The sequence below is a fragment of the Mirounga angustirostris genome, unplaced genomic scaffold (assembly GCF_029215605.1).
Source record: "Mirounga angustirostris isolate CCGP_5_RB_7025 unplaced genomic scaffold, mMirAng1.0.hap1 SCAF_5, whole genome shotgun sequence".
Taxonomy (NCBI): domain Eukaryota; kingdom Metazoa; phylum Chordata; class Mammalia; order Carnivora; family Phocidae; genus Mirounga; species Mirounga angustirostris.
Window position 1 is genome coordinate 46618942 of NW_026991713.1, and position 25828 is coordinate 46644769.

Below are 25828 nucleotides of genomic sequence, written 5' to 3' on the forward strand. Positions count from 1 at the left end.
CTCTTGGATTTTTACTTTGCATTTCTGGGAGGCATGTTATTCCACCAACGGAAATGAACAGAGGGATGGAAGAGGAGATGAGTTTTATTGTGGAGTATTGAGTTTTATTTAAAAAAATTTTTTTTGAAGTTTTATTTACTTAAGAAATCTCTATGCCCAACATTGGGCTCAAACTCACAACCCTGAGATCAAGAGTCACATGGTCTTCTGACTGAGCCAGCCAGCCAGCCCTAGTTTTAAATTCTTGTGGGGCATTCAGGAGAACTTTAGTAGGCAATGTGAGTCTACAGCTCATGATCCTGAGATCATGACCTGAATGTCTAGACTTGAATTATAGATTAAGGCAGTGATGTGCTGATATATGTTTAACAAGCAGCTCTGGGGTGAATGGGAGTCTTGATTTCCAGCATTTGCCAATTTCCGTCATGTAATACTCCCACCGTAGCCAATTTTGAGCAATCAATGTGATATCACTGACCATGGAGCTGGGAAGAAATTGGTATAAGCCCCTATTGTAAGCTGTTGGGAGTGGGCTCCAGAACACCATTGGTAACCAATATATTTTGGGTCCAAGTATTTTATCTAAAATAAATCTAATTCTCAAAAATCCCAGCAAAAAAAGGTATTCTTTTTTTAATGAATACATGGCTACTAATGTTAAAGCTGGATTCAAACCCAGCTCAGTCTAGCTCCAAAAACCATGCTTCAGAGTTAGTCCATGCATTTTTGGTAGTAAATCATCTAATTATCTTAATTGTCTCTTTTTTTTTTTTCTGCTTAGGAAACCACACAAATTCTGTAGTTGCACTTTATGTTGAAAAGTTATTGTGGAGGAAGTACATACTATATTGGAAATAAGGATAAACGTTTCTGAACAGAATGTCAGTTTCTGGCTAAGGCCCTGATTACTTCTATCAAACATATATATTAGAGATATTAACATATTACTCTATGTCTGCCTATATTCTTAGGTTGGGTTCTCCCTTGAAGCAAAGCCTGAGAGTGATTTCTTTTTTTTTTTAAAGATTGATTTTATTTATTTATTTATTTATTTATTTATTTTATTTATTTATTTGACAGAGAGAGAGAGACAACTAGAGAGGGAACACAAGCAGGGGGAGTGGGAGAGGGAGAAGCAGGCTCCCGACCGAGCAGGGAGCCCGATGCGGGGCTCGATCCCAGGACCCTGGGATCCTGACCTGAGCCGAAGGCAGACGCTTAACGACTGAGCCACCCAGGCGCCCCCTGAGAGTGATTTCTTGAAAAAGTGTTTTATTGAGAAAGTTCTTTCTAGGAAAGGCGTGACAGAAGGATTTATGTGTGGTAGTCAAACAATGTTAGTGCTTTTCTTCTTCCAGAAACTATATGTTGAATATGGGTTTTGAACGAGAGAGAAAGAAAATAAAGAGCCTGTTTCCAATTACTTTAGGATTATATAACAATGAGAATCTCTGAATCTGCACAATTTCTGTCCTGAACATTAGTATTGCTATAAATTTTTGTCACTGTGCAAAAATTTTGGAAAGCAAGCCTTATTCTTGGTAAATTGAAAGGTATTAATCAATTTTTATTTCTCCTATTTCAGAAAGCTATTTGAGGGAAAAGGACACCATTGGTAAGTGTTTTCTTTTCCTCTGACTGAATTTTTCTATGCCCTTTTCACGGTCTTAAATTGAGAAAAACTGGCTCACCTGACTAGGGTCCCTATAGAAAGCCACTAATCTTCAGCTGCTTAGTAAACGCTGCAGATTAGGAGGTTTAGCTAAAAGACTGTAGAACAAAAAATGCAAAGCTGTATTTGCCTTATAGTTGGGTCAAGACTAGACAGAAATGTGAAAAAGACAATGTTTTTCTTTGGTGTTCCTGACCTCTCCTTTCACACCCCCTTTTCCATCCTTTTTTTTTTTTTTTTTTTTTTAAGATTTTATTTGTTTATTTGAGAGAGCGCATGAATGGAGGGGAGGAGGCAGAGGGAGAAGGAGAAGCAGACTCCCCACTGAGCAGGAAGCCTGATGATGAGGGGCTTGATCCCAGGACCCTGGGATCATGACCTGAGCTAAAGGCAGACACTTAACTGCCTGAGCCACCCAGGCGCCTCTTGAGTAATAGTATAATAGTATTCCCATTTCTTTTTGTGGAATTACCTTTCAGCTATTAAGTGAATACTTGATGAGACTATAAATCAAGGTACTGAGGAGTAGGCAGACAACACAAGAGTCAGTCTGACTCTTTCTTCCTGGTTCTTTGACTCTTTAATGGAATAATTCAAGGATGTGGGGAAAACAATCGTTGGCTCCTCTTGTTCTACGAAATCTCTCTGCCAAAACAATTGAACAGTGCCTATTCCTGAGACCACTACAGCTTCCTGGTTTTTGTCCTTTCTCATCTTGCCACTTCAGGCTTTTGCTTCCCCTCTGTGAGAACTTCATTGTCTTCCAACACATTCTTGCTTAGGTTAGCCAGGGAGGCTTCTATTGCTTACAACCAAGACTCACATCTGACTCAAGGTGTGAAGAGACATGATGGCTCTCTGTGAACTACTTAGCATCTCTGGGTTTTGTTTTTGTTTTTTTTTTCATGTGTGAAAAGGAAGTGGTCAGACTGCATGGTTTCTAATTTCCCCTCCAACTCTAAAAAGACATAAATATATAAAGCTAGCTCTCCTTAGAAGTCTTTAGTAATTCTGAGCATTTGCCCATTCCTAGGTGAATAGGTTGGGGGCTAAAGCACTTTCCCATTAACTATGACTTCTAATTTGGTTTCTTAGCGTGACTTCAGCCTCTAGACCTTGGAGTCCGTTTAAGGTCATTTAAGTAGAGGCCGCATCTGTGGTATCTGAATTATCTGGCTAAGCATCCTAAACTCACTGGATATTTGCCAACCATATGCCAGATCAGGGTCTGTCAGAATGGCCTCATTTTAAAAGACTATTTAAATGCAAGAGAAATTACATTTGAGAGAAAGGAAAACATGGGTAAAGAGCCCAAGGAACTGGCACAGCTGGGTATCATTAGCAATAATCAAACCTTACCCAGTACAAAAAGCAACAGGAAGTGAGATGGGGCACTGTATGTATGTATGTGTTGGCATGAGTATGTATGTATTTGTGTGTATGTTTATAGGTGTGTATGTGTCTTTGTAAGAGAGTAAGTGTGTAACTTTTTTTTTTAAATTTGTTTGCCCACTTTTCCCACTCACTTCTAACTTGAATCTCTGTACTGTATCCCAGTGCGAGTACTTGATGTGTTGAAATCATCTTAGAATTTCAGTCTTTGAGGCAGTGACTTTGATGCTACAGACCCAGAGGAGGGTTAAATAATTACTTTATTAACCGGGGGAAAAAGTGCAAATACTAAACAGTAGCTGGAGAATCTAAGATGTTTGAAGAACAGATCCATGAAAGATCCTATCCTTTTTCTCCAGTTATTACATATTTAATAATGATTAATCTTCTAATTATAAAATAATACCTTTATTTAGAAAATAATAACTTGAAAAATGAAGTATATATAAAGGAGCAAATAAATATTACCTATACTCCTACCACCCAGAGGTATCCATTATTAATATTTTGGTATGTATCTTTTCATTTGCAGAAGGTGGTCTTTAATGCAATAATCCAAATTTGGGATTTACTGAGCCTAGTTTGGAAATTCTTCTAATTCTGAACATGTGTTTGGTCACCAATTTGCTAAATAGGAACAAGACAAGAGTTCCCTTAGCAACTCTTAATTTTTTACAAATAGACTTTTAAAAATAACTGTCCTGCAGATTTTCTTTTTGAAGCCTGTAAGTATTTTACTTTTGCTCCTCCCCAGCCCCCCTCCCTTTAACTCACTCTACTATACCATCCTCTGCTCTCTTCAAGTGTAAGCCAAAAGTCCTCACAACTACACAAATCCATATTACATATCTAAGTAGGAAGAGATAGTCAATAATAATAATTGAACACATGTGGCAGGTACCACACCTAAGGCTTTTTATGTGTCATCTCATTTAATCCTCACAAAGCCTTATGGTAAAGATACTACTAATATGTTTATTTTACTGGTAAGGAAACTAAATATCAGAGACATTACGTGACTTCCTCAAGATGGCCATAAGCTAGTTACTGGTGAAGCCAACATTTCAGCTCAGGTTTATCTGATCTCAAAGCCACTATGATACTGCAGCATTTGAGACCAAAGAAAAGGCATGCCTAGCCAAAATTGTGAAGACATTAAGTCCATGTTTAGTGCTCTCAATGCCCAGCCAGTAGGAGGCTTTTTTGCAAATAGTGTATGATAAGAGGAAAAGTATCCATGAAAGGCTTTCTCTATTAAGGTAAGTGGGATGGTTTGAACATTATGAGGTTCATAGGAAATATTGACCTCTAGAACATTAAAGCTGGCATTTAGAGCTATGCTAAGTATAGTATGATCTAATTAATTCCTTCAATTTACAGATAAAAAACTGAGTCCTGGAGAGGTGAGGTTACAATTTCTTGGCGTAATAGAGTATGGCTAGAATCTGGGTCTCTTGATTCTCTCAACCTAGAGCTTTGTGATCACACCAAGTCCTCTTTGTTTCATAATATATTTGAATCTGATGAAACAAAATGGCTTTATTTATTTTTTTCTTCCAAGATTTTATTTTAATTCAAGTTAGTTAACATATAGTGTAGTATCAGTTTCAGGAGTAGAATTTAGTGATTCATCACTTACATATAACACCCAGTGCTCATCACAACAAGTGCCCTCCTCACCCATTTAGCCCATCCTCCCACCCACCTCCTCTCCAATAACCCTCAGTTTGTTCTCTTAACTGTAGAGTCTCTTATGGTTTGCCTCCTGCTCTGTTTTTATCTTATTTTATTTTTCCTTCCCTTCTCCTATATTCATCTGTTTTATTTCTTAAATTCCACATATAAGTGAGATCATATGGTATTTGTCTTTCTCTGACTTATTTCACTTAGCATAATACACTCTAGCTCCATCCACATCATTGCAATTGGGGCAATATTTCATTCTTTTTGATGGCTGAGTAATATTCCATTGTATCTATGTAGTACATCTTCTTTATCCATTCATCAGTCAATGGATATTTGGGCTCTTTCCACAATTTGGCTGTTATTGATAGTGCTGCTATAAACATTGAGGTGCATATACCCCTTCAAATCAGTATTTTTGTATCCTTTGGATAAATACCTGGTAGTGCAATTGCTGGGCCATAGGGTAGTTCTATTTTTAACTTTTTAAAGGAAATTCCATACTGTTTTCCAGAGTGGCTGCACCAGGAAACAAAATGATTTTAAATGGACTTTAGAAGATAGTACTTTTCCATTTGCTAGATGAAATTCTCTAGGTTCAATTTTTTTAGGCCAAGACCACATAATGACTAATACTTACTTTCAAGGTTTTGTATCGTTCTGATATTTTTTCAACAGAAGCACATGAGATTCAACCAATTCATATCACTAAGTTTTAAAATTCCCATGTGAAACTTCTTCTGCACCATCTGTCCTATGTGTCATTTTAATTTATATGGAACCATTTAAGGCAGAAGTTGTGCCTGAAATGGTTTCATATTACAATGTGTATTCTTTTTTCTCTCTTTAGCTCTTTGTTTTAATTGTTTAAATGGAAAAATATGTTAAAAACAAAGAGTAACTAAATGAAACTACACTGTAAAACACAGTCCCTTCATGTAGTTTAATCAAACAGTGTAGAAAATAAAAGGATAAATTGATGTGTATAGATTTACATCTGTTTGAATTCCTATGACTTAATCTCAAATATACTTATGTTAGCTCATTCTGAAGTTTTCCATCATGAATTCAGTGCTTTTCTTCAACCCAGAACTCAAGGCCTTATTTAAGCCACTTTACCTTCAGTTTTGAAGGTATTTGTCTTTCCCATTGGTTTTGACCTTAAGCTCGATCTTCGGCCTGAGTTTGACTACTTGAAACAATTAAGATGCAGAAATAATAAGAACCTCTCTCATTAGGATAGAAATGATGAGAACAGAATGTCCATTTAGTTTTATTCTGATAAAGTGAGCTGGAATTCCCAGAAGATTGAATAAGAATAGATAATGAGGGCAGGCGTTATCAGATTAGTAGACTTATGAAGTAATTCTGTGGATGTCATTTGACTAAGTATGTTTTGGAAAACTAGGCTCTGTCAGCACCACACCCAGGACATTTATTATAGTATGCATTTCATATAAGCATATATATATTTTCTATATTGATGTCTTTTTTTTTTTTTGAGTTTGCTAAAATCTTGGGTGTGTTAAACGAAATGCAGAGAAGAAAGATATCTAAATGCTGGGTGACAAATGAGAGTGATAGATGCCTATAATTTATACATCTAGGAATCTAATCTGTCATCCTTGAGAAGAAAAGCATAGTATATGATTAAGGAGTGAGCTACCTTGATAATCTCTTGCATTTAAGAATGCTTGTAAGTTAAACAATTTCATTTATATTTAGGTATTTATGGACATTTGTACATCTTTTAAAATTGAAATATATTTGACGTATAATATTATGTAAATGTAAGGTATTCAAATGTTAATTTGATACATTAATATATTATTATATGATTGCCACTATAGCAAAAATTAGCACCTCTATCATGTTAAATAATTATAATTTCTTTTTAATGGCTATAATAATTAATTTGCTAAGTCTCTTAGCAAGTTTGATAAGTATAATACAATATTAGTGTCTATATTCACTTTACTGTGCATTAGATCTCTAGGGTTTATATACTACTTGTTGCAAGTTTGTATCCTTAAACAACATGTGTCCTATCCCCCAACCCTTCCTCGTAACCACCATTTTAATCTCTGTTTTTATGAGTTTGCCTTTTTAGAGTCCACTGAATATCATATAGTATTTGTCTTTTTCTGTTTGATTTATCTCACTTAGTATAATGTACTCAAGTTTCATCCATGTTGTTGCAAATGTCAGGATTATATATACATACATAATTTATAAATTATATGAAATATATATTCTGTTATATATATAAAATATTTTGTGTATGTGTGTGTGTGCATCATTTCTCCACACACACATCTTTATCCACTCATCCATAGATGGCCACTTAGGATGTTTTTATGTCTTGACTATTATGAATAATGTTGCAATAAATGTGGGAGTGCATATATATCTTGATATCCTGTTTACTTCCTTTGGATATATACCCAGAAATGGAATTCCTGGATCAAAAAGTAGGTCTATTTTTAATTTTTTGAGGAATTCCATATTGTTTTCCTTAATGGTTGAAACATTTACATTCCCACCAGCAGTGCACAAGTGTTCCCTTTTCACCACATCCTCACCAATACTTGTTACCTCTTGTCTTCTTGATGATAGCCATTCTAACAGGTGTGAGATGATACTTCATCGTGCTTTTGATTTACATTTCCCTGATGTTTAGTGATGTTGAGCATCTTTTTATATACCTGTTGGCCATTTGGATATCTTTGAAAAATGTCTGTTTAGTTCCTCTGCATATTTTAAAGTCAGATTGTTGTGTTTTGTTGTTGTTGTTGTTATTGAGTTGAATAAGTTTGTACATTTTAATATTCACTAATTATACAATATTCAGAAATATTCTATGTCCTTATAATATACCTTTGGCACATGACATAAAGAAAATTGGCACTATTTATGCATCCAGAAATCCTTTTCTCAATTCCCTGACAGTGGCAAAGGCTGAGGGGAAAAAGAGAGTTTCCACATTTTTTAATGACAAGTCCTGTTCTATGATGTGGGTGATGAAGCCCTATGTGGGGCTTAGATTCACTTACTGTCAAATATTTACTAAATGTTTACTATATGCTAGGCACTGGGCTAGGTTCTGGATACACAGTGGTGAATGAGGTATCTATTACCTCTGCTTGTTGAAGCTTCCAGTCCCATGGACAAGACAGAAAAGATAAATTGTAAAAATGCTTTAAAAGAAACAAGCTGAGAACTCTGGTAGGGAATATTTGGGGTAGAAATGATGGGCAAGGAAGGCCTCTATAAAGAGATGACATTTAAATAAAATACATGGGGGCACCTGGGTGGCTCAGTCAGTTGAGCGTCCAACTCACGGATTCAGCTTAGGTCATGATGTTGCAGTCGTGGGATCAAGCCCCACATCAGACTCTGTGCTCAGCACGGAGTCTGCTTCAGATTCTCTCTCCTGCTCTCTCTCTCTCTGTCTCTCAAATAAATAAATAAATAAATAAATAAATGCAATCATTAAAAATAGATAAATAAATAGAATACATGATGAAGTGGGGTAGGGGTGAGGTGGTGGTTTTGGTTACTACCATTTATTGAGCTATAGGCCTGGTCTAATTTTTTTAATATATTATTTAACAACTCTATAATATGATGCCCACATTACAGATGAACATACCAAGGTTACAAAGCCAGTCAGAAGAGGAGGGGAAATAGGGAGAGGGGGACATAATCCTGTGTCTCACTCCAGAGTTCATCACCTTTGAAGCTATAATTCCATTTCAAGTAAAACTATCATAAAGGAATAACCAGAAGTTAAATTACAAATTTAAGTAAAAGGATGACTCAATTGTCTGTTTTTCAAATTTCTGCTTATTTTCCATTTCAGGAATGAGGAGTGATTTCAGGTTGAGTTACAGTTGCATTTAATAACATTCTTTATTTTCCATTTTTAAATGATATATGTGTAAGAGGCTATAAAATAGGTAACCTTAAAAATTGTAGAAAATAGTCAGATTTACTTGGAGAGAGGCAAAGAAATAGAGTGGGAAGGGAACATATAAAGTGAAAAAGCAATAAATGACCACAGAAGAGATGGATTTTGAGTAATGAGAGAAAGTCTTCCAAGTTGGAGGTTAGCCTGAAAGATAGGTTTTTCTCCCTGCTACCTAAAGCTAGTGAGATCTCCAGAGTTACCCCAAATACAATTACAGAAGGCACTCTCAGACATTTTTCAGGAAGCTTGAACAATGAATATTCACATATAATGGGCACATCTCTGACATTTCCTTAATTCCATGGACTTATGCAAAATTAGGTAGAAACAGAAAACCTATAGAATAGAAATTATATTTGATGAAATCTATGCAGCTGGGTTTGAAAATTATTATACTTTAATTTTTTTTTTTATTTTTTTAAAGATTTTATTTGAGAGCAAGAGAGAGCACGAGCATGAGTGGGGGGAGGGGCAGAGGGAGAGGGAGAAAAATAGGGAGAAGCAGGCTCCCTGCTGAGCAGGGAGTCAGGATCATGATTTGAGCCAAAGGCAGAGGCTTAACTGACTGAGCCACCCAGATGCCCAGAAAGTTGTACTTTTAATGACCGACTATTAAATAAAGCAGGCAGAGAAAATAAAAACTCTTGGTTGATTAGAATATTTATCCTGATCTCAAGTTGGGACCCACCTAGATTATGGTCCTGAAAAAGCTAAGTAAGGAAAGAACATGCCAGAAGAATTACCCAAAATTTCAAAACTTGAAATAAGGCATGTGCATGCATACAGACACACATACACAATGGACATCATGTTTTTCAATATAAACAGGCACAAAGACCCCTCAAGGATTGTGCAGGGAATGTGCATAGTTCATAGCAAGGCTTACTATTGACTGAAGACCCAGACTTAGTAAGTTTGCTCTGTTAACTTAAAGACTTGGTCAGGTTGAGATGGTGGTGGAGACGGGTAGAAGAGATAACCCCAGAGATTTATGGCCCATTGGTCATTATCAGTTTATATTTAAACCAGCAATCTTAACATTGCTTTGTTAAATTTCCTATAAATACCCAGCTTCTTAAATGCATTTTGAATTGTCATACATCTTACTGGTTCTCTCATTAGTTAATGAGTTAAATAAAATCTTCTACATGTGTTAATTTCATATTTGCTTTATAGTCATGATTTTCCTTTTTGTTTTTTTTTTTTTGAAAATTATACTTTAACATAGAGGACAAAGAATCTACCCACATTAGTAATTTTATTGTGTTTTATTGATGCCCAGTGAAGTGGGATTTGTAATTTGCTATGAATATTTATTCCTATTACTCAATTTTTAATTCACTGTGTACATTTATGCCTGTTAGTTAAACCTCCACAGAGGAGGTTTCATTCTTTTAACTTAGTGCTTTTGCAAACAAATCCTCAAAAATTTTAATTAGGTGAAATATCCAAATTTGGTGGACCCAATTAACATTTGTAGCTGGGACCCTGATGCCCAGAGTAGACAAAGGAAAGGCCAATCTGGTGTTAAAGCTAAGTAGAGCTGACATCTGATTTCCTCATTTGTCTCATTCTCCTTTTGTCCTCCTGTATACACTTTGCAGGGTATTTCGAGACAGGTTTTTTAAAGAGCAGTTGAGTGGGCCAGTAAATAATATCTGTTTGCATTCTTTTGTTATTTGCCACTCAGTAAAGTGAATGGATACCCAGTTGCTTGACAACAATCACAAATGCTTAGGTTCTATGCTTATGGTGTTTCACTGATTTAAAAGAATATAGATGCCTATTTCACAAGTAGTGCTTATTAATGGGTTTCTCCATTTCCTACACTGGAAGTTAATGATAGATAGTTGAGATTGCTTTGAATTATGAGGAAACTTTGATATGAAGAAAGTGTACTGATAATAAAGCATTCACTTACTGATCACATCTCATTTATTTACATTCCATTAATTCCATACAAAGTCATGCTCTTTGACTGTTTTGTGTTTGTCCGCTAATGTGCTAAGGAAAAAACAACTTTTAAAAATTCCCAGCTCAAAGTATCCTGGTATAACAGTTGAAAGTGATAACTTGAGCTTTACTGGGGAGTATATCAACACCAGCAATATTTTTCACTTCTGTGAAACAATAACAACAACAACAATGACGAGGATGATGATGACGACAATGACGATGAAGAAGTTGAAATGTAAATGCTCTAATTTTGTCTGATCACTGTGTCAGGCACCTTCCAATATTGATAGCTCTTTTGTGTGAAACCCATTAGTCATCTTTCTGCAATTGCAAGGGGGAAGGTAGGAGGGACCAGGGAATTGCCATATTACTGTAAAAGAAACTAGGGGCTTCTTTTATGTTTTATAACGACTTGCTTCAGACATGTCAAATACTTGTTGGATTCCTGGATGTTAAAGTTCCAAAATAAAGTCTCAAGACTGCTCTTCATATCCTGAAACTTTAACCTTTTCTAAAACAATTATCTTGCTTTGATCCTAACTGGTGAAGTGATATTTGGCTAGTCAGTTAACTTCTCCCTTCTAAGTTTCCTTATTTTGAGGACATAGTTATTGAAACAGGTGATTGGGAAGATTTCTTTTAAGTAAGCATTTTTGAGTCTTTAATTTGGGACTTCGTCTAGTGATATCCAGGAATTTATAAGCTCTAACTAATTTGTGAGCTTCCTTTTAAAATAATAACACTCAACAGCAGTGTTTACAGTTTACAAATTACTCCCAGCAACAGGTTTGTCCCCTCATAACTAACTGCTTGTAGTACATAGTAAATGCTCAGAATATATTTGTTGTGAATTAATACATTCTGCTATAAATGTTTAAATGTTCCTATATTCTAAGTATTAGAATAATAATAGATGAGGAAAACATTTGGTCTTCACTCATTTTCTTTCTGGACATGAGTTAATTATAATCCATTATAATGGAAAGTAAATAATTTCTTAAGTGCTTTGCAAAAGGTAGAATATCAAAAGAACATTGGATTTGAATATAGAAGAACTCATTTCTAGTCTGGCTCTGCAACTCAACTGTATAGTTCATATCCCTTACCCGCAAAGTGGGAATAGTATCTCATAGAGTTGTAATATATATGAAAGCACTTCATCATCATCTGTGAAGTGCTTTACAAAGGTGAGATTTTCTCATTCTTTGGGCACCAGGGTGGCTCAGTCGGTTGGGCAACTGCCTTCGGCTCAGGTCATGATCCCGGGGTCCTGGGATCAAGTCCCACATCGGGCTCCCTGCTCTGCAGGGAGCCTGCTTCTCCCTCTCCCACTCCCCCTGCTTGTGTTCCCTCTCTCGCTGTGTCTCTCTCTGTCAAATAAATAAATAAAATCTTTAAAAAAAAAAAAGGTGAGATTTTCTCATTCTTTGACTTACACAACCCTACATACTATATTAAGCTCTGTTAATTCTTTTTTCCCCAGGATTAAAATGGAAAACTGGAAAGGTTGATGGACTTATGTTCACACAATCAAGCTGAAAAGCCAGGGTGGTTATGACAAGGTTAAGATCTATTTATCAGAAGTGAATGAAACAGAAAGGTCAACCTTCCTAATCATTTTGATCATCTGGGTAATGATGACTGACCAATTAGATTGGCCATTGACATCCATAACAGATGTGATCAGCCCTACCATAGGTAATTTAATGGAAACAACAACCATTAACAACACAGGACTGGAAGTAAAGAAACCTGGATTTAGACTCCTGCCAATGACAAGAAATATGATCAAAAGTTAATCACTCAGCCTTTCTGAGACTCAGTTTTGACTTTTGTGAAATTATGGTTGGTTGACTTTCATGTTTCTTATTTGGCATTATTGCTGATTCTTGTTCCAGCCATGTCTTCCAATGATGGAGTTGAGGTGTTTTCTTTTTGTCACATTTTTATGTCTTCTCAAATTTATCTGGAACAGCATTTTAAATTATTTTTTATGCACCTACTGATCATTGCATTTTAGGTTAGTCAAAACATCAGTCTTGGCTTTTATGATTTGATGTTTGAAAGGATATTTCTAAAGGAAATTTAAAGAGACTGATAATTAAATTTACCTGTCCACAATTCAGAGAATAAATTTGGTAGGTTCTTTTAATAGCAAAAATGATTTTCTCAACATAGTCCAAATTAATAATAAACCAAAATGATTGTATTCTAAGATTATGTATATCTAAATCATAAAATGAGACTACTGATTTAATTACATCAGATCAAATAAGGTTTTTCTTCAACAGCACATCATCGCAAAGCTTACAGATATTTTGAAGGTAAGCAAAGCAATATTCTAAGCTCACTTTTAGAGAGAGAAATTTGACTTAGGAGAACTAAACAAGTAGGGATGGTAAACTGTCTTTCAAGGACACTGGAGAAAGTGTCTCCCTTGAGACATGTAAATGTGAATCAACCTAGTGAAGCAATTCATGAATCAGCCTTAAGTAACTACAGTGAATCAGTATCTCCCTATGATATCATATACCTTGTCACCATTTATTCATTTCCCTATCAACCTTCTTTGGCTGCTATAAAGGCCAAATAAGCAAGGAAGTGATAACTCAGGTAAATGCCTCAGGGCTGTAAAGTTTTCTTGAGATGAGATCAAGCAGGACAGAGGCTGAGTACTGGGTCTTTGCAGCTGGCAACCCCTTGTAGCTATGTTAGTGTCAGCTACATTGGGTACTTCATTACTGGTATAAAGTCAGGGTTCTTTCCAGGAAAGAGGAAGAAAGTAACTATTGCTTAGGCAATACTGTCTTCCACACATATTATCCAGCATACTCATAAATGACTAATTTCCCAAAGAAAGTACCTGTTCAATCATGATTCCCAACTTTTACTCCCTTCCTTTTAAGCTACAGGGCCACTGGGCAAAATAGAAAAGAAAAAAAAAAAGCTAACAACTTCTTTTACTTGAGTATTACTGAAGTAACTTCCATGGAATCATAAACTCTGAAAAAGTTTATAAAGCACTGTTTTAGTTTGTTAATTTTTCTTAAATTGTCACATCCAAAAATAAAGACATAATTCGAGACTAGTTTGGCATGCATAAAACTGAACTACCAACTCACTTGTTTATATCTGGTAGTTGTTTTTTTTTTTTTTTTTTTAACCCAACCTCCATGCCAGATCAACTCAAACTCTCCATTCCCTCAGTAAAACTTACCCATTGAAGCCCACAGTGCTGAAGATCCAAGACTAGGGAGGTCATTCTCCAGTGTACTCTACATGTCTTCTCTCTCAGTTGAGTAGTATGCTTACTAAAACTCAGTTGTGCTTTCCCAAGCTGTTTATGGTAATTGCACATGTTCCTGTAATAATGTACTTTGAATATTATATAACAAAATAAATATGAATGCAAAAATAAAATTGTTTTGTGAGAATGAAGTTGACTAAAAATTAACTCGAAATGGATCATTGACCTAAATGTAAGAGCTAAAACTATGAAACATCTGGAAGAAAACATAGGAGATGATCTTTGCGATGTTGGGTTAAGCTCAAATTTCTCAGAGAGGACACAAAAAGCACAAACTATAGAAGAAAAAAATCAATAAATTGGACTCTCATCAAAATGAAAAACTTTTTATCTTTGAAAGAAAATGGAAAGGCAAGCCATGAACTGGGAGAAAATATTTGCAAAACATACATCTGATATAACACACATCCACAATAATAAAGAAGTCTCACAATTCAATAATAAGACAAACAACCCAATTAAAAAATGACCAAAAGGGTTGAACAAGTAAGTAAATGGATGGTGGCTGTAAGAGCCAGATTTCTCACTGTTGGAGAGGGAAGTTACAGGATGAGCAAGAAGAGAAGGCTAGAATGAATCCTGTGGTATTGGATTAGAGGTGGAGACATCTTATGTATTAGCTTAATATGTACACAAATGGATAGATACAGAGACAGTTATAGATCTGTGGTTTCATACACGTAACCTAATTCTGTCTGCTAAGAGGGCATAAGGGATTTCAAGTACAGCTGGGCCTCATCCAAGCAGGAAAGTGGTCTATTCAATCAGGCCTCAAGAACTCATCAGGCACCTTCTCTCTCAGCCTCTACTGCTCTCTGTGGTCACATGGTGTCTTCAGTATCTCACCTAATGCTGCTACATTTTCCAATTTTTCTTGCAACTGGATTTTCCAAAAATGGCACTTTCATTAAAAAAAATAGCTCTATGTTTGGGTCCACTTATGATCTCTATTTTGTCATTGATTTATAAGTCTATCTTTATGCCAGATCACAGTGTCTTGATTGTTGAAGTGTTACAAAATGGTAGTGTAAGCCCTGAATCATTGGTCTTTGCAAGATTTTCACTCTTCCAAGCTCTTTGCATTTCTATACACATTTAAGAATCCTCATATTAATTTCTACCAAAGACCACTAAAGATTTTGAATAGCATTGTATTGAACCTGTATATCGATTTAGGAAAAAGTCACATCTTAATAGTATTAATTTTTCTGGTCCATTTTATCTATTTAGATTTCTCTTTAGTTTCTCTTGCTAGTGTTTTGTACTTTTCAGTGTACAAGACTTACACATATTTTGTTAAATTTATTATTAAATATTTCATGTTTTCATGCTGTTTGAAATGTTAATTTTTAAAAAGATTTTATTTATTTATTTGAGCAAGAGAGAGAGGGAGAGCATTGAGGGAGAGTGCGAGGGAGAAGCAGATTCCCAACTGAGCAGAAAGCCCAAGGTGGGACTCTATCCCAGGACCCTGAGATCATGACCTGAGCTGAAGGCAGACACTTATCACCTGAGCCACTCAGGTGCCCCAAAGTGTTAATTTTTAATTTTATTTTCCAATTGCTTGTTGCATGTATATATGATTTTTTTGTATATTGACCTAGTAGTATCCAATGGCCATGCTAAACTCACATTTATTTTAATAGCTTTTTTGGTAGATTATTTTTGATTTTATACATAAACAATCATGTTTGAAGTCAAAAAGATTTTTTTTAATTTTATTTTATTATGTTGTGTTAGTCACCATACATTACATCATTAGTTTTTGATGTAGTGTTCCATGATTCATTGTTTGCATATATCACCCAGTGCTCCATTCAGTATGTGCCCTCCTTAATACCTATCACTGAGCTAACCCATCCCCCCACCCCCCTCCCCTCTAAAACCCTCAGTTTGTTTCTCAGAGTCCATAGTCTCTCATGGTTCATCTCCCCCCTCCGATTTCCCCCCCTTCATTTGTCCCTTCCTACTATCTTCTTTTTTTTTTTTTTAACATATAATGTATTCTTTGTTTCAGAGGTACAGGTCTGTGATTCATCAGTCTTACACAATTCACAGCGCTCACCATAGCACATACCCTCCCCACTGTCTATCACCCAGCCACCCCATCCCTCCCACCCCCCACCATTCCAGCAACCCTCAATTTGTTTCCTGAGATTAAGAATTCCTCATATCAGTGAGATCATATGATACTTGTCTTTCTCTGATTGACTTATTTCGCTTAGCATAATACCCTCTAGTTTCATCCACATTGTTGCAAATGGCAAGATTTCAGGGTTGTTTTTTTTTTCTGATGGCTGCATAATATTCCATTGTGTGTATATATATATATGTGTGTGTATATATATATATATGTGTGTGTGTGTGTGTGTGTGTGTGTATATATATATATATATATATATATATATATATATATATATATAACATCTTTATCCATTCATCTGACGATGGACATCTTGACTCTTTCCATAGTTTGGCTATTGTGGACATAAACATTGGGGTGCACGTGCCCCTTTGGATCACTACATTTGCATCTTTGGAGTAAATACCCAGTAGTGCAATTGCTGGGTTTTAGGGTAGCTCTATTTTCAACTTTTTGAGGAACCTCCATACTGTTTTCCAGAGTGGCTGCACCAGCTTGTGTTCCCACCAACAGTGTAGGAGGGTTCCCCTTTCTCCACATCCTCGCCAACATCTGTCATTTCCTGACTTGTTAATTTTAGCCATTCTGACTGGTATGAGGTGGTATCTCATTGAGGTTTTGATTTGGATTTCCCTGATGCCGAGTGATGTTGAACACTTTTTCATGTGTTTGTTGGCCATTTGGATGTCTTCTTTGCAGAAATGTCTGTTCATGTCTTCTGCCCATTTCTTGATTGGATTATTTGTTCTTTGGGTGTTGAGTTTGATAAGTTCTTTATAGATTTGGGATACTAGCCATTTATCTGATATATCATTTGCAAATATCGTCTCCCATTCTGTCAGTTGTCTTTTGGTTTTGTTGACTGTTTCCTTTGCTGTGCAAAAGCTTTTTATCTTAATGAAGTCCCAATAGTTCATTTTTGCCTTTGCTTCCCTTGCCTTTGGCAATGTGTCTAGGAAGAAGTTGCTGCGGCTGAGGTCGAAGAGGTTGCTGCCTGTGTTCTCCTCAAGGATTTTGATGGATTCCTGCCTCACATTTAGGTCTTTTATCCATTTTGAGTCTATTTTTGTGTGTGGTGTAAGGAAATGGTCCAGTTTCATTATTCTGCATGTGGCTGTCCAATTTTGCCAACACCATTTGTTGAAGAGACTGTCTTTTTCCCACTGGACGTTCTTTCCTACTTTGTCGAAGATTAGTTGACCATAGAGTTGAGGGTCCATTTCTGGGCTCTCTATTCTGTTCCATTGATCTATGTGTCTGTTTTTGTGCCAGTCTGTCTTGATGATAACAGCTTTGTAATAGAGCTTGAAGTCTGGAATTGTGATGCCACCGGCTTTGCTTTTCTTTTTCAACATTCCTCTGGCTATTCGGGGTCTTTTCTGATTCCAAACAAATTTTAGGATTATTTGTTCCATTTCTTTGAAAAAAGTGGATGGTATTTTGATTGGGATTGCATTAAATGTTGGGTTGCTCTAGGTAGCATTGACATTTTCACAATATTTGTTCTTCCAATCCATGAGCATGGAATGTTTTTCCATTTCTTTGTGTCTTCCTCAATTTCTTTCATGAGTATTCTATAGTTTTTTGAGTACAGATTCTTTGCCTCTTTGGTTAGATTTATTCCTAGGTATCTTATGGTTTTGGGTGCAATTGTAAACGGGATTGACTCCTGAATTTCTCTTTCTTTTGTCTTGTTGGTGTATAGAAATGCAACTAATTTCTGTGCATTGATTTTATATCCTGCCACTTTACTGAATTCCTGTATGAGTTCTAGTGGTTTTGGGGTGGAGTCTTTTGGGTTTTCCACATAAAGTATCATATCATCTGCAAAGAGTGAGAGTTGGACTTCTTCTTTGCTGATTCAGATGCCTTTTATTTCTTTTTGTTGTCTGATTGCTAAGGCTAGGACTTCTAGTACTATGTTGAATAGCAGTGGTGATAGTGGACATTCCTGCTGTGTTCCTGACCTTAGGGGAAAAGCTCTCAGTTTTTCCCCATTGAGAATGATATTTGCTGTGGGTTTTTCATAGATGGTTTTTATGATATCTCTATCCCTACACTCGGAAGAGTTTCAATCAAGAAAAGATGCTATACTTTGTCAAATGCTTTTTCTGCATCTATTGAGAGGATCATATGGTTCTTGTTCTTTCTCTTATTAATGTATTGTATCACACTGATTGATTTGCAGATGTTGAACCAACCTTGCAGCCCAGGAATAAATCCCACTTGGTCGTGATGAATAATCCTTTGACTGTACTGTTGGATCCTATTGGCTAGTATTTTGGTGAGAGGTTTTGCATCCATGTTCATCAGGGATATTGGTCTGTAATTCTCCTTTTTGATGGGGTCTTTGTCTGATTTGGGGATCAAGGTAATGCTGGCCTCATAAAATGAGTTTGGAAGTCTTCCTTCCATTTCTATTTTTTGGAACATTTTCAGAAGAATAGGTATTAATTCTTCTTTAAATGTTTGGTAGAATTCCCCTGGGAAGCCATCTGGCCCTGGGCTCTTGTTTGTTCAGAGATTTTTGATTACTGCTTCAATTTCCTTAGTTGTTACAGGTCTGTTCAGGTTTTCTATTTCTTCCTTGTTCAATTTTGGTAGTTTATACATCTCTAGGAATACATTCATTTCTTCCAGATTATCAAATTTGCTGGCATATAGTTACTCATAATATGTTCTTATAATTGTTTGTATTTCTTTGGTGTTGCTTGTGATCTCTCCTCTTTCATTCATGATTTTATTTATTTGGGTCCTTTTTCTTTTCTTTTTGGTAAGTCTGGCCAGGGGTTTATCAATCTTATTAATTCTTTCAAAGAACCGGCTCCTAGTTTCGTTGATCTGTTCTACTGTTCTTTTGGTTTCTATTTCATTGATTTCTGCTCTGATCTTTATTATTTCTCTTCTTCTGCTGGGTTAAGGCTTTCTTTGCTGTTCTTTCTCCAGCTCCTTTAGGTGTAGGGTTAGATTATGTATTTGGGACCTTTCTTGTTTCTTGAGAAAGGCTTGTATTGCTATATACTTTCCTCTTAGGACTGCTTTTGCTGCACCCCAAAGATTTTGAACAGTTGTGGTTTCATTTTCATTTGTTTCCATGAATTTTTTATATTCTTCTTTAATTTCCTGGTTGACCCATTCATTCTTCAGTAGGATGTTCTTTAGCCTCCATGTATTTGAGTTCTTTCCAACTTTCTTCTTGTGATTGAGTTCTAGTTTCAAAGCATTGTGGTCCAAAAATGTGCAGGGAATCATCCCAATCTTTTGGTACTGCTTGAGACCTGATTTGTGACCTAGGATGTGATCTATTCTGGAGAATGTTCCATGGGCACTAGTGAAGAATGTGTATTCTGTTGCTTTGGGATGGAATGTTTTGAATACATCTGTGAAGTCCATTTGGTCCAGTGTGTCATTTAAAGCCCTTATTTCCTTGTTGATCTTTTGCTTAGATGATCTGTCCATTTCCGTGAGGGGGCTGTTAAAGTCCCCCACTATTATTGTATTGTTGTTGATGTGTTTCTTTGATTTTGTTATTAATTGGCTTATATAATTGGCTGCTCCCATGTTAGGGGCATAGATATTTACAATTCTTAGATCTTCTTGTTGGATAGACCGTTTAAGTAGGATATAATGTCCTTCCTCATCTCTTATTATAGTCTCTGGTTTAAAATCTAACTTGCCTGATATAAGGATTGCCACCCCAGTTTTCTTTTGGTGTCCATTAGCATGGTAAATGGTTTTCCACCCCTTCACTTTCAATCTGGAGATGTCTTTCGGTCTAAAATGAGTCTCTTGCAGGCATCATATCACTGGGTCTGTGTTTTTATCCAATCTGATACCCTGGGTCTTTTGATTGGGGCATTTAGCCCATTTACATTCAGGGTAACTATTGAAAGATACAAATTTGTGACATTGTATTGCCTGTAAGCTGACTGTTACTGTATATTGTCTCTATTCCTTTCTGGTCTATGTTACTTTTGGGCTCTCTCTTTGCTTAGAGGACCCCTTTCAATTTTTCTTGTAGGGCTGGTTTGGTGTTTGCAAATTCTTTTAGTTTTTGTTTGTCCTGGAAGCTTTTTATCTCTCCTTCTATTTTCAATGACAGCCTAGCTGGATATAGTATTCTTGGCTGCATATTTTTCTCGTTTAGTGCTCTGAATATATCATGCCAGTCCTTTCTGGCCTGCCAGGTCTCTGTGGATAGGTCTGCTGCCAATCTAATGCTTCTACCATTATAGGTTACAGACCTCTTAACCCGAGCTGCTTTCAGGATTTTCTCTTGTCTCTGAGACTTGTAAATTTTACTATTAGATGCTGGGATGTTGACCTATTTTTATTGATTTTAAGGGGGGTTCTCTGTGCCTCCTGGATTTTGATGCCTGTTTCCTTCCCCAAATTAGGGAAGTTCTCTGCTATAATTTGCTTCAATATACCTTCTGCCAGTCTCTCTCTTTCTTCTTCTGGGATCCCAATTATTCTAATATTGTTTCATCTTATGGTATCACTTATCTCTCGAATTCTGCCCTCGTGATCCAGTAGTTGTTTATCTCTCTTTTTCTCAGCTTCTTCATTCTCCATCATTTGGTCTTCTATATCACTAATTCTCTCTTCTCCCTCATTTATCCTAGCAGTTAGAGCCTCCATTTTTGATTGCACCTCATTAATAGCCTTTTTGATTTTGACTTGGTTAGATTTTAGTTCTTTTACTTCTCCAGAAAGGGTTTCTCTAGTATCTTCCATGTTTTTTTCAAGCCTAGCTAGTATCTTTATAATCGTCATTCTGAACTCTAGTTCTGACATCTTACTAATGTCCGTATTGATTAGGTCCCTGGCAGTCAGTACTGCCTCTTGTTCTTTTTTTTTGAGGTGAGTTTTTCCGTCTTGTCATTTTGTGCAGAGGAGAATAGATGAATGAGAGAACAAAATGCTAACAGGGTAACAATGACCCCAGAAAAATATACACTAAACAAATCAGAAGAGACCCAAAACCAGGGGAAAAGAAAGGGAAAGAAAGAAAAAAGAAATAGAAAAAAAGGATATGATCAAATATGATCAGGCTGGTGAATAGATCAGTGCCACACACTAGATTTTGGGTGTATTTTGGTCTGTTAGATGAAACTGCCTCCCAAAATTTTAAAGAAAGAAAAACATATATGTACAAAAATAGGGGTAAATACGATGAAGGGATGGAATATGACTGTAAAGATGAAAATTATAAAAGATTTTATAAAAGGAATTGATAAGATAAGAAGTTGGTTGAGAAAAGAAAGAAGAGAAATTAAAAAAAAAAAGGGGGCGAGAGAATGTGATCAGGCAGGAGACTAGAACAAAGCCATACCTAGAGATTTAAGGTATATTTTGGTCTGTTAGAAGAAACTGTATCCCAAAATTTTAAAGAGAGAACAACTTATATATACATGCAAAAAATAAGGCTAGCTACAATGAAGGGATAGAGTATGACTCTAAAAATGAAAAATAAAGTTTTTTTTAAAAAGGGATTGACAAGATGTTGGTTGAAAAAGGGAAAAAGAGAAATTAAAAAAAAATAGAAAAAGAGAAAAAAGAAAATTTTAAAAATTAACTTTGAAAGACTAAAGAATCATGGGAAAAAAGCCATGAATTCTATGTGCAGTATTCCCTGGCTGGAGTTCTGTCGTTCTCATTGATGGGTAAACTTGGTCTTGGCTGGCTGTTCTTGCTGATCTTCTGGGGGAGGGGCCTGTTGCCGTGGTTCCCAAATGTCTTTGCCGGAGGCGGAATTGCCCTGCCCTTGCCCGGTCTGGGCTAAGTAATCTGTTCGGGTTTGCTCTCGGGAGCTTTTCTTCCTTGAAAGCTTTGGAGGACAAGAGTGAAAATGGCGGCCTCCCAATCTCTGCCTGGGAGGAGCCGAGAACTCGGGGCCCCACTCCTCAGTGAGCCCCCAGAGAAAAGCAATCAATTACTCCCGTCTCCCCTGACTCCGGCTGCACTCCGTGCTCACCCGGCCTGTGACCAAGCATTTCTATCTCTGGCACCCAACTCCGTGTGGAGTCTCCAAACCCAGCATATCCCTGCAGTGCGCTCCCACACTGCTCCTCCCAGGGCAGAAAGGGGAGTCTCCCCGGATCTGCCACTTGTTGGGTCCCTGCTGGAAGAGCAGTGTCCTGACTGTGCCGCGGATCACGGTTTATGGCAACCCCGAGCTGACAGCCTGCTCCTCGGCTCCGTCTCTGCAGCCGGCTTCCCCACTCCAATACCTGGGAGCTCTGCCGCACTCAGGCACCCCCGGTCTCTCTGTGACCCCGAGGGTCCTGAGACCACACTGTCCCCGCGACTTTCCACCCCCCGCTTAGCCACTGGAGTGGCATCCCTCAGCGGGGCCGACTTCTAAAAGTTCTGATTTTGTGCCCCTGGCTCTATCACTTGCCAGTAGGGCTGATAGAGACCCCCTCCCCCGCCGTCTATCTTCCCAAATATCACCTCGGATTCACTTCTCTGCACGTCCTACCTTCCAGAAAGTGGTCACTTTTCTATTCAGATAGTTGCTGCTATTCTTTTCTTCCATCTCCTGTTGAGTTTGTAGGTGTTCAGAATGGTTTGATCCCTATCTAGCTGAATTCCTGTGACCAAACGAAATTTAGGTCTCCTACTCCTCTGCCATCTTGCTCCTCCTCCCCAAAAAGATTTTTTTAATTTCCAATCTGTATGCTGTTTATTTATTTTTCTTGCCTTATTTTGCACTGGCTATATTGAATATAGATAGTGAGAGTGAACATCCTCACTTTGTTCTTAATTACAGGGGAAAAGTGTTCAGTCTTTCATTAATAAGTATGATATTAGCTTTAAGTTTTCCATAGATATCACCAATGATTTTTTAATCACAACAGCTCTTAAATTTTGTCAGATGTTTATTCAGCTATTATGGTGATCATATGCTTTTTTACTTTAATTTGGTAAACTACATTGATTGACTTTTGAATATTAAACCAACCTTGTATTCCTAGAACAAATTTCATTGTCATGATGCATTTACATTTTATATGTTGCTAGATTTAATTTCATATTTAATTTCAAATTTTCATACTTTATTCTTATAATGTCTATCTGATTTTGGTATCAGAATAATGTGGCCTCATAAAAAGAGTAGGAAAGTATTCCCTTGTTGTTTACTTTTCATGTCTGTGTGAGATTACCATTTTTTCCCCTTAGATGCATGATAAAATTCACCAGTGAAGTTCCACTCCTTCTGATTTCACTTTTCATCCTATTATCACAGTTAACCTCTTTTAACTCTTTCTGACCTGAATTCTTCTGGATATTAGCTTAACCAAAAGGTATTTGTTGATAAATAGAAACTGCCTGAGATTGATAAGTTTAAAACTAGTCATAACTTAAAAAGAAAAATGAGAGTTTATCTCACTTCCATTATTCCCATCTTCTCTCCTCCTTTGCATTTTGTCTTACAAACAACTCTTCAGTATTTTACCCTAAGTTAACTCTAAAGGTGGAAAAGCTATACATAACCTTAATATTATTTTGATAGTAAATTTTATTTAGTGCCAGGCCAATTTATCATGCCAAGATTATATTTCCTCCATTACAAATTCAAAGTAATGACCTCTGGCCTTTTTGAAGGAAAATGTATACTCTTTGTTACATTTTTATTAACTTCCTTTGATCTTTATTAACCATTGGCACACTTTAGTTTGTTTCATAGTTAGACCATGTCTTCCATGTGTTTTTATTTTGTTTTGTTTATCCTGGGGTATTTATTTATTTATTTTAAGTTTTATTTCTTTAAGTAATCTCTACACCCAACATGGGGCTTGAATTCACAACCTGGAGATAAAGAGTTGCATGCTCTTCTGACTAAGCCAGCCAGGTGCCCCTATTTTAAGGTTTCTACTTACCTTTCTTTTTCCATTTGCATTATTTGCTTCTGTCATGTATTAGTTTCTCATTGCTGCTATAACAAATTACCACAAACCTGGTGCCTTATCTTAGCATTATAGTACATTTCAGTAGTTCAGAAATCTAAAATGGGTTGGTAAGGTTATAGTCCTGCTAGAAGCTGTAGGGGATAATTTATTTTCTTGCCTTTCCAATTTCTAGAGACTATCCACATTCCTTAGCTCATGACCCTGCATTACTCAATCCTCTATTTCTGCTATCATACTTCCTTCTCTTACTTGACCCTCTTATAACCAATATATTGGGCCTACCTGTATAATCCAGGATAATCTTCTCATTTCAGGATCCTTAATTTAATCACATCTGCAAAGAATTGCCATGGACAGGTTCTGGGGACTAGGATGTGGACATCCTTGGGGAGCCATAGTCATATATACAATATTTTCCAACTTCTCAATCATACTTTTTTACGACATCAAAAAGTATATTAACATAAGATATTTAGGGTCCTGCGGAATCAGATTTTCTCCAGAATTATTTCCTAGTTTGTTTATTCCTCCAAGCTTATCCTGGCACTAACATTAGTCTAGAATAGAGAATATATATTTTTCAATACTGTAACTCTGTACCTCTCCAGATCACTAGGCTATTGTTTCTCTTAAATATTAGGCAGAAAAAGCCTTTTGAGCAAAGATGTGTGTGTTTTTCTGTCTGTGATTCAGCTGAAAGTTGAACTAGAACCTTCTTGGAGGAAGCTACTTAAGGCCTTAAAGTCAGCACATTCTTATTCAAGTTTGTCCTTCCAAGACTGAATGTTGTTGCCTTATTAAATACAATGCCTGAATCCCAAGAATCAATGGACAACTAATTAGCTGTGTGCCACCACATAACAAGGACTCAAACTCAACTTTTTAGTTAAAGGAAACAGCTACTCAGTATGTACTATATAATATGATAACTCTATCATGGATATAGTAGTGAATCTAATAGTTTCATAGTGGTTTAAAGAGGCTCAATACTGGGGTTTTATAGGGACATTCTATTGAAAACTAGAATTGTTTGTTCCTTTAGGATTGTTGTGCTGATAAAGATGTCAATTTAGCCATCTTGGTATCACAAGGGGAGAATCTGCCTGAAGGCAAAACCAACGAAGAGAAAAAGCAGAGCCATGAGCTGGAAAAACAGATAGATGAAGAGATTAAGTCCCAATGAGAATTTTTAAGCCTCTTGATCTAGTCATGTCTAAAGCCAACTGTATATGTCAGTTATATGAGTCAATAAATTCCTTTTTTTTCTTAAGCTAGTTTGTCTTAGTTTTCTTCACAAGGTAAGAATGCTATTAAGATAAGAAATTCATGGGGGCAGACATATAGATCAGTACTTTACCCATTTGAAAATTTCCCTGAGATAACTTAAAGCTCTCATCCAAATGTCTTATACCCTCTTTTCTCAAAAGGAGCAATAGAAAACATAGACTATTGTTACCTAACATAGACTGTTGTTACCTAATGGTAATTTCTGTGAGATGTTTATTTATTCATATCTCAGAATGAAAGTTTACAGTGGGAATTGGGTGACCATAACTTTCTAATGGAGGAAAATAAAGTCCCTTAAACTCTTTAAAATTCCCATTCACTTTACATGAAGTTTTATCTTACACACACACACACACACACACACACTACAGAAAGAAACTACAATATTCCACATATAGTTTTTTTTTAAAGATTTTATTTATTTATTTGAGAGAGAGAATGAGAGAGAGAGAGAGAGAGAGAGCATGAGAGGGGGAGGGTCAGAGGGAGAAGCAGACTCCCT

At 36.4% G+C, this 25828-nt stretch overlaps 1 protein-coding gene across 24 annotated transcripts in view; it reads left to right on the forward strand.

Moving 5' to 3' along the window:
* Positions 1-25828, forward strand: part of LOC129045780 (uncharacterized) — a 202396-nt gene that overhangs the window by 94409 nt on the left and 82159 nt on the right. For 20 of the 24 annotated variants that reach the window (XR_010411439.1, XR_010411440.1, XR_010411445.1 and 17 more), the window contains one exon: positions 1586-1615. Coding sequence is in view for 3 of the 24 variants with exons in the window: in XM_064590894.1 (XP_064446964.1) it covers positions 1586-1615 (30 nt within the window). In the remaining 21 variants the exon portion in view is untranslated. The other 4 variants (XR_010411452.1, XR_010411459.1, XR_010411441.1 and 1 more) reach the window with 2 other exon arrangements.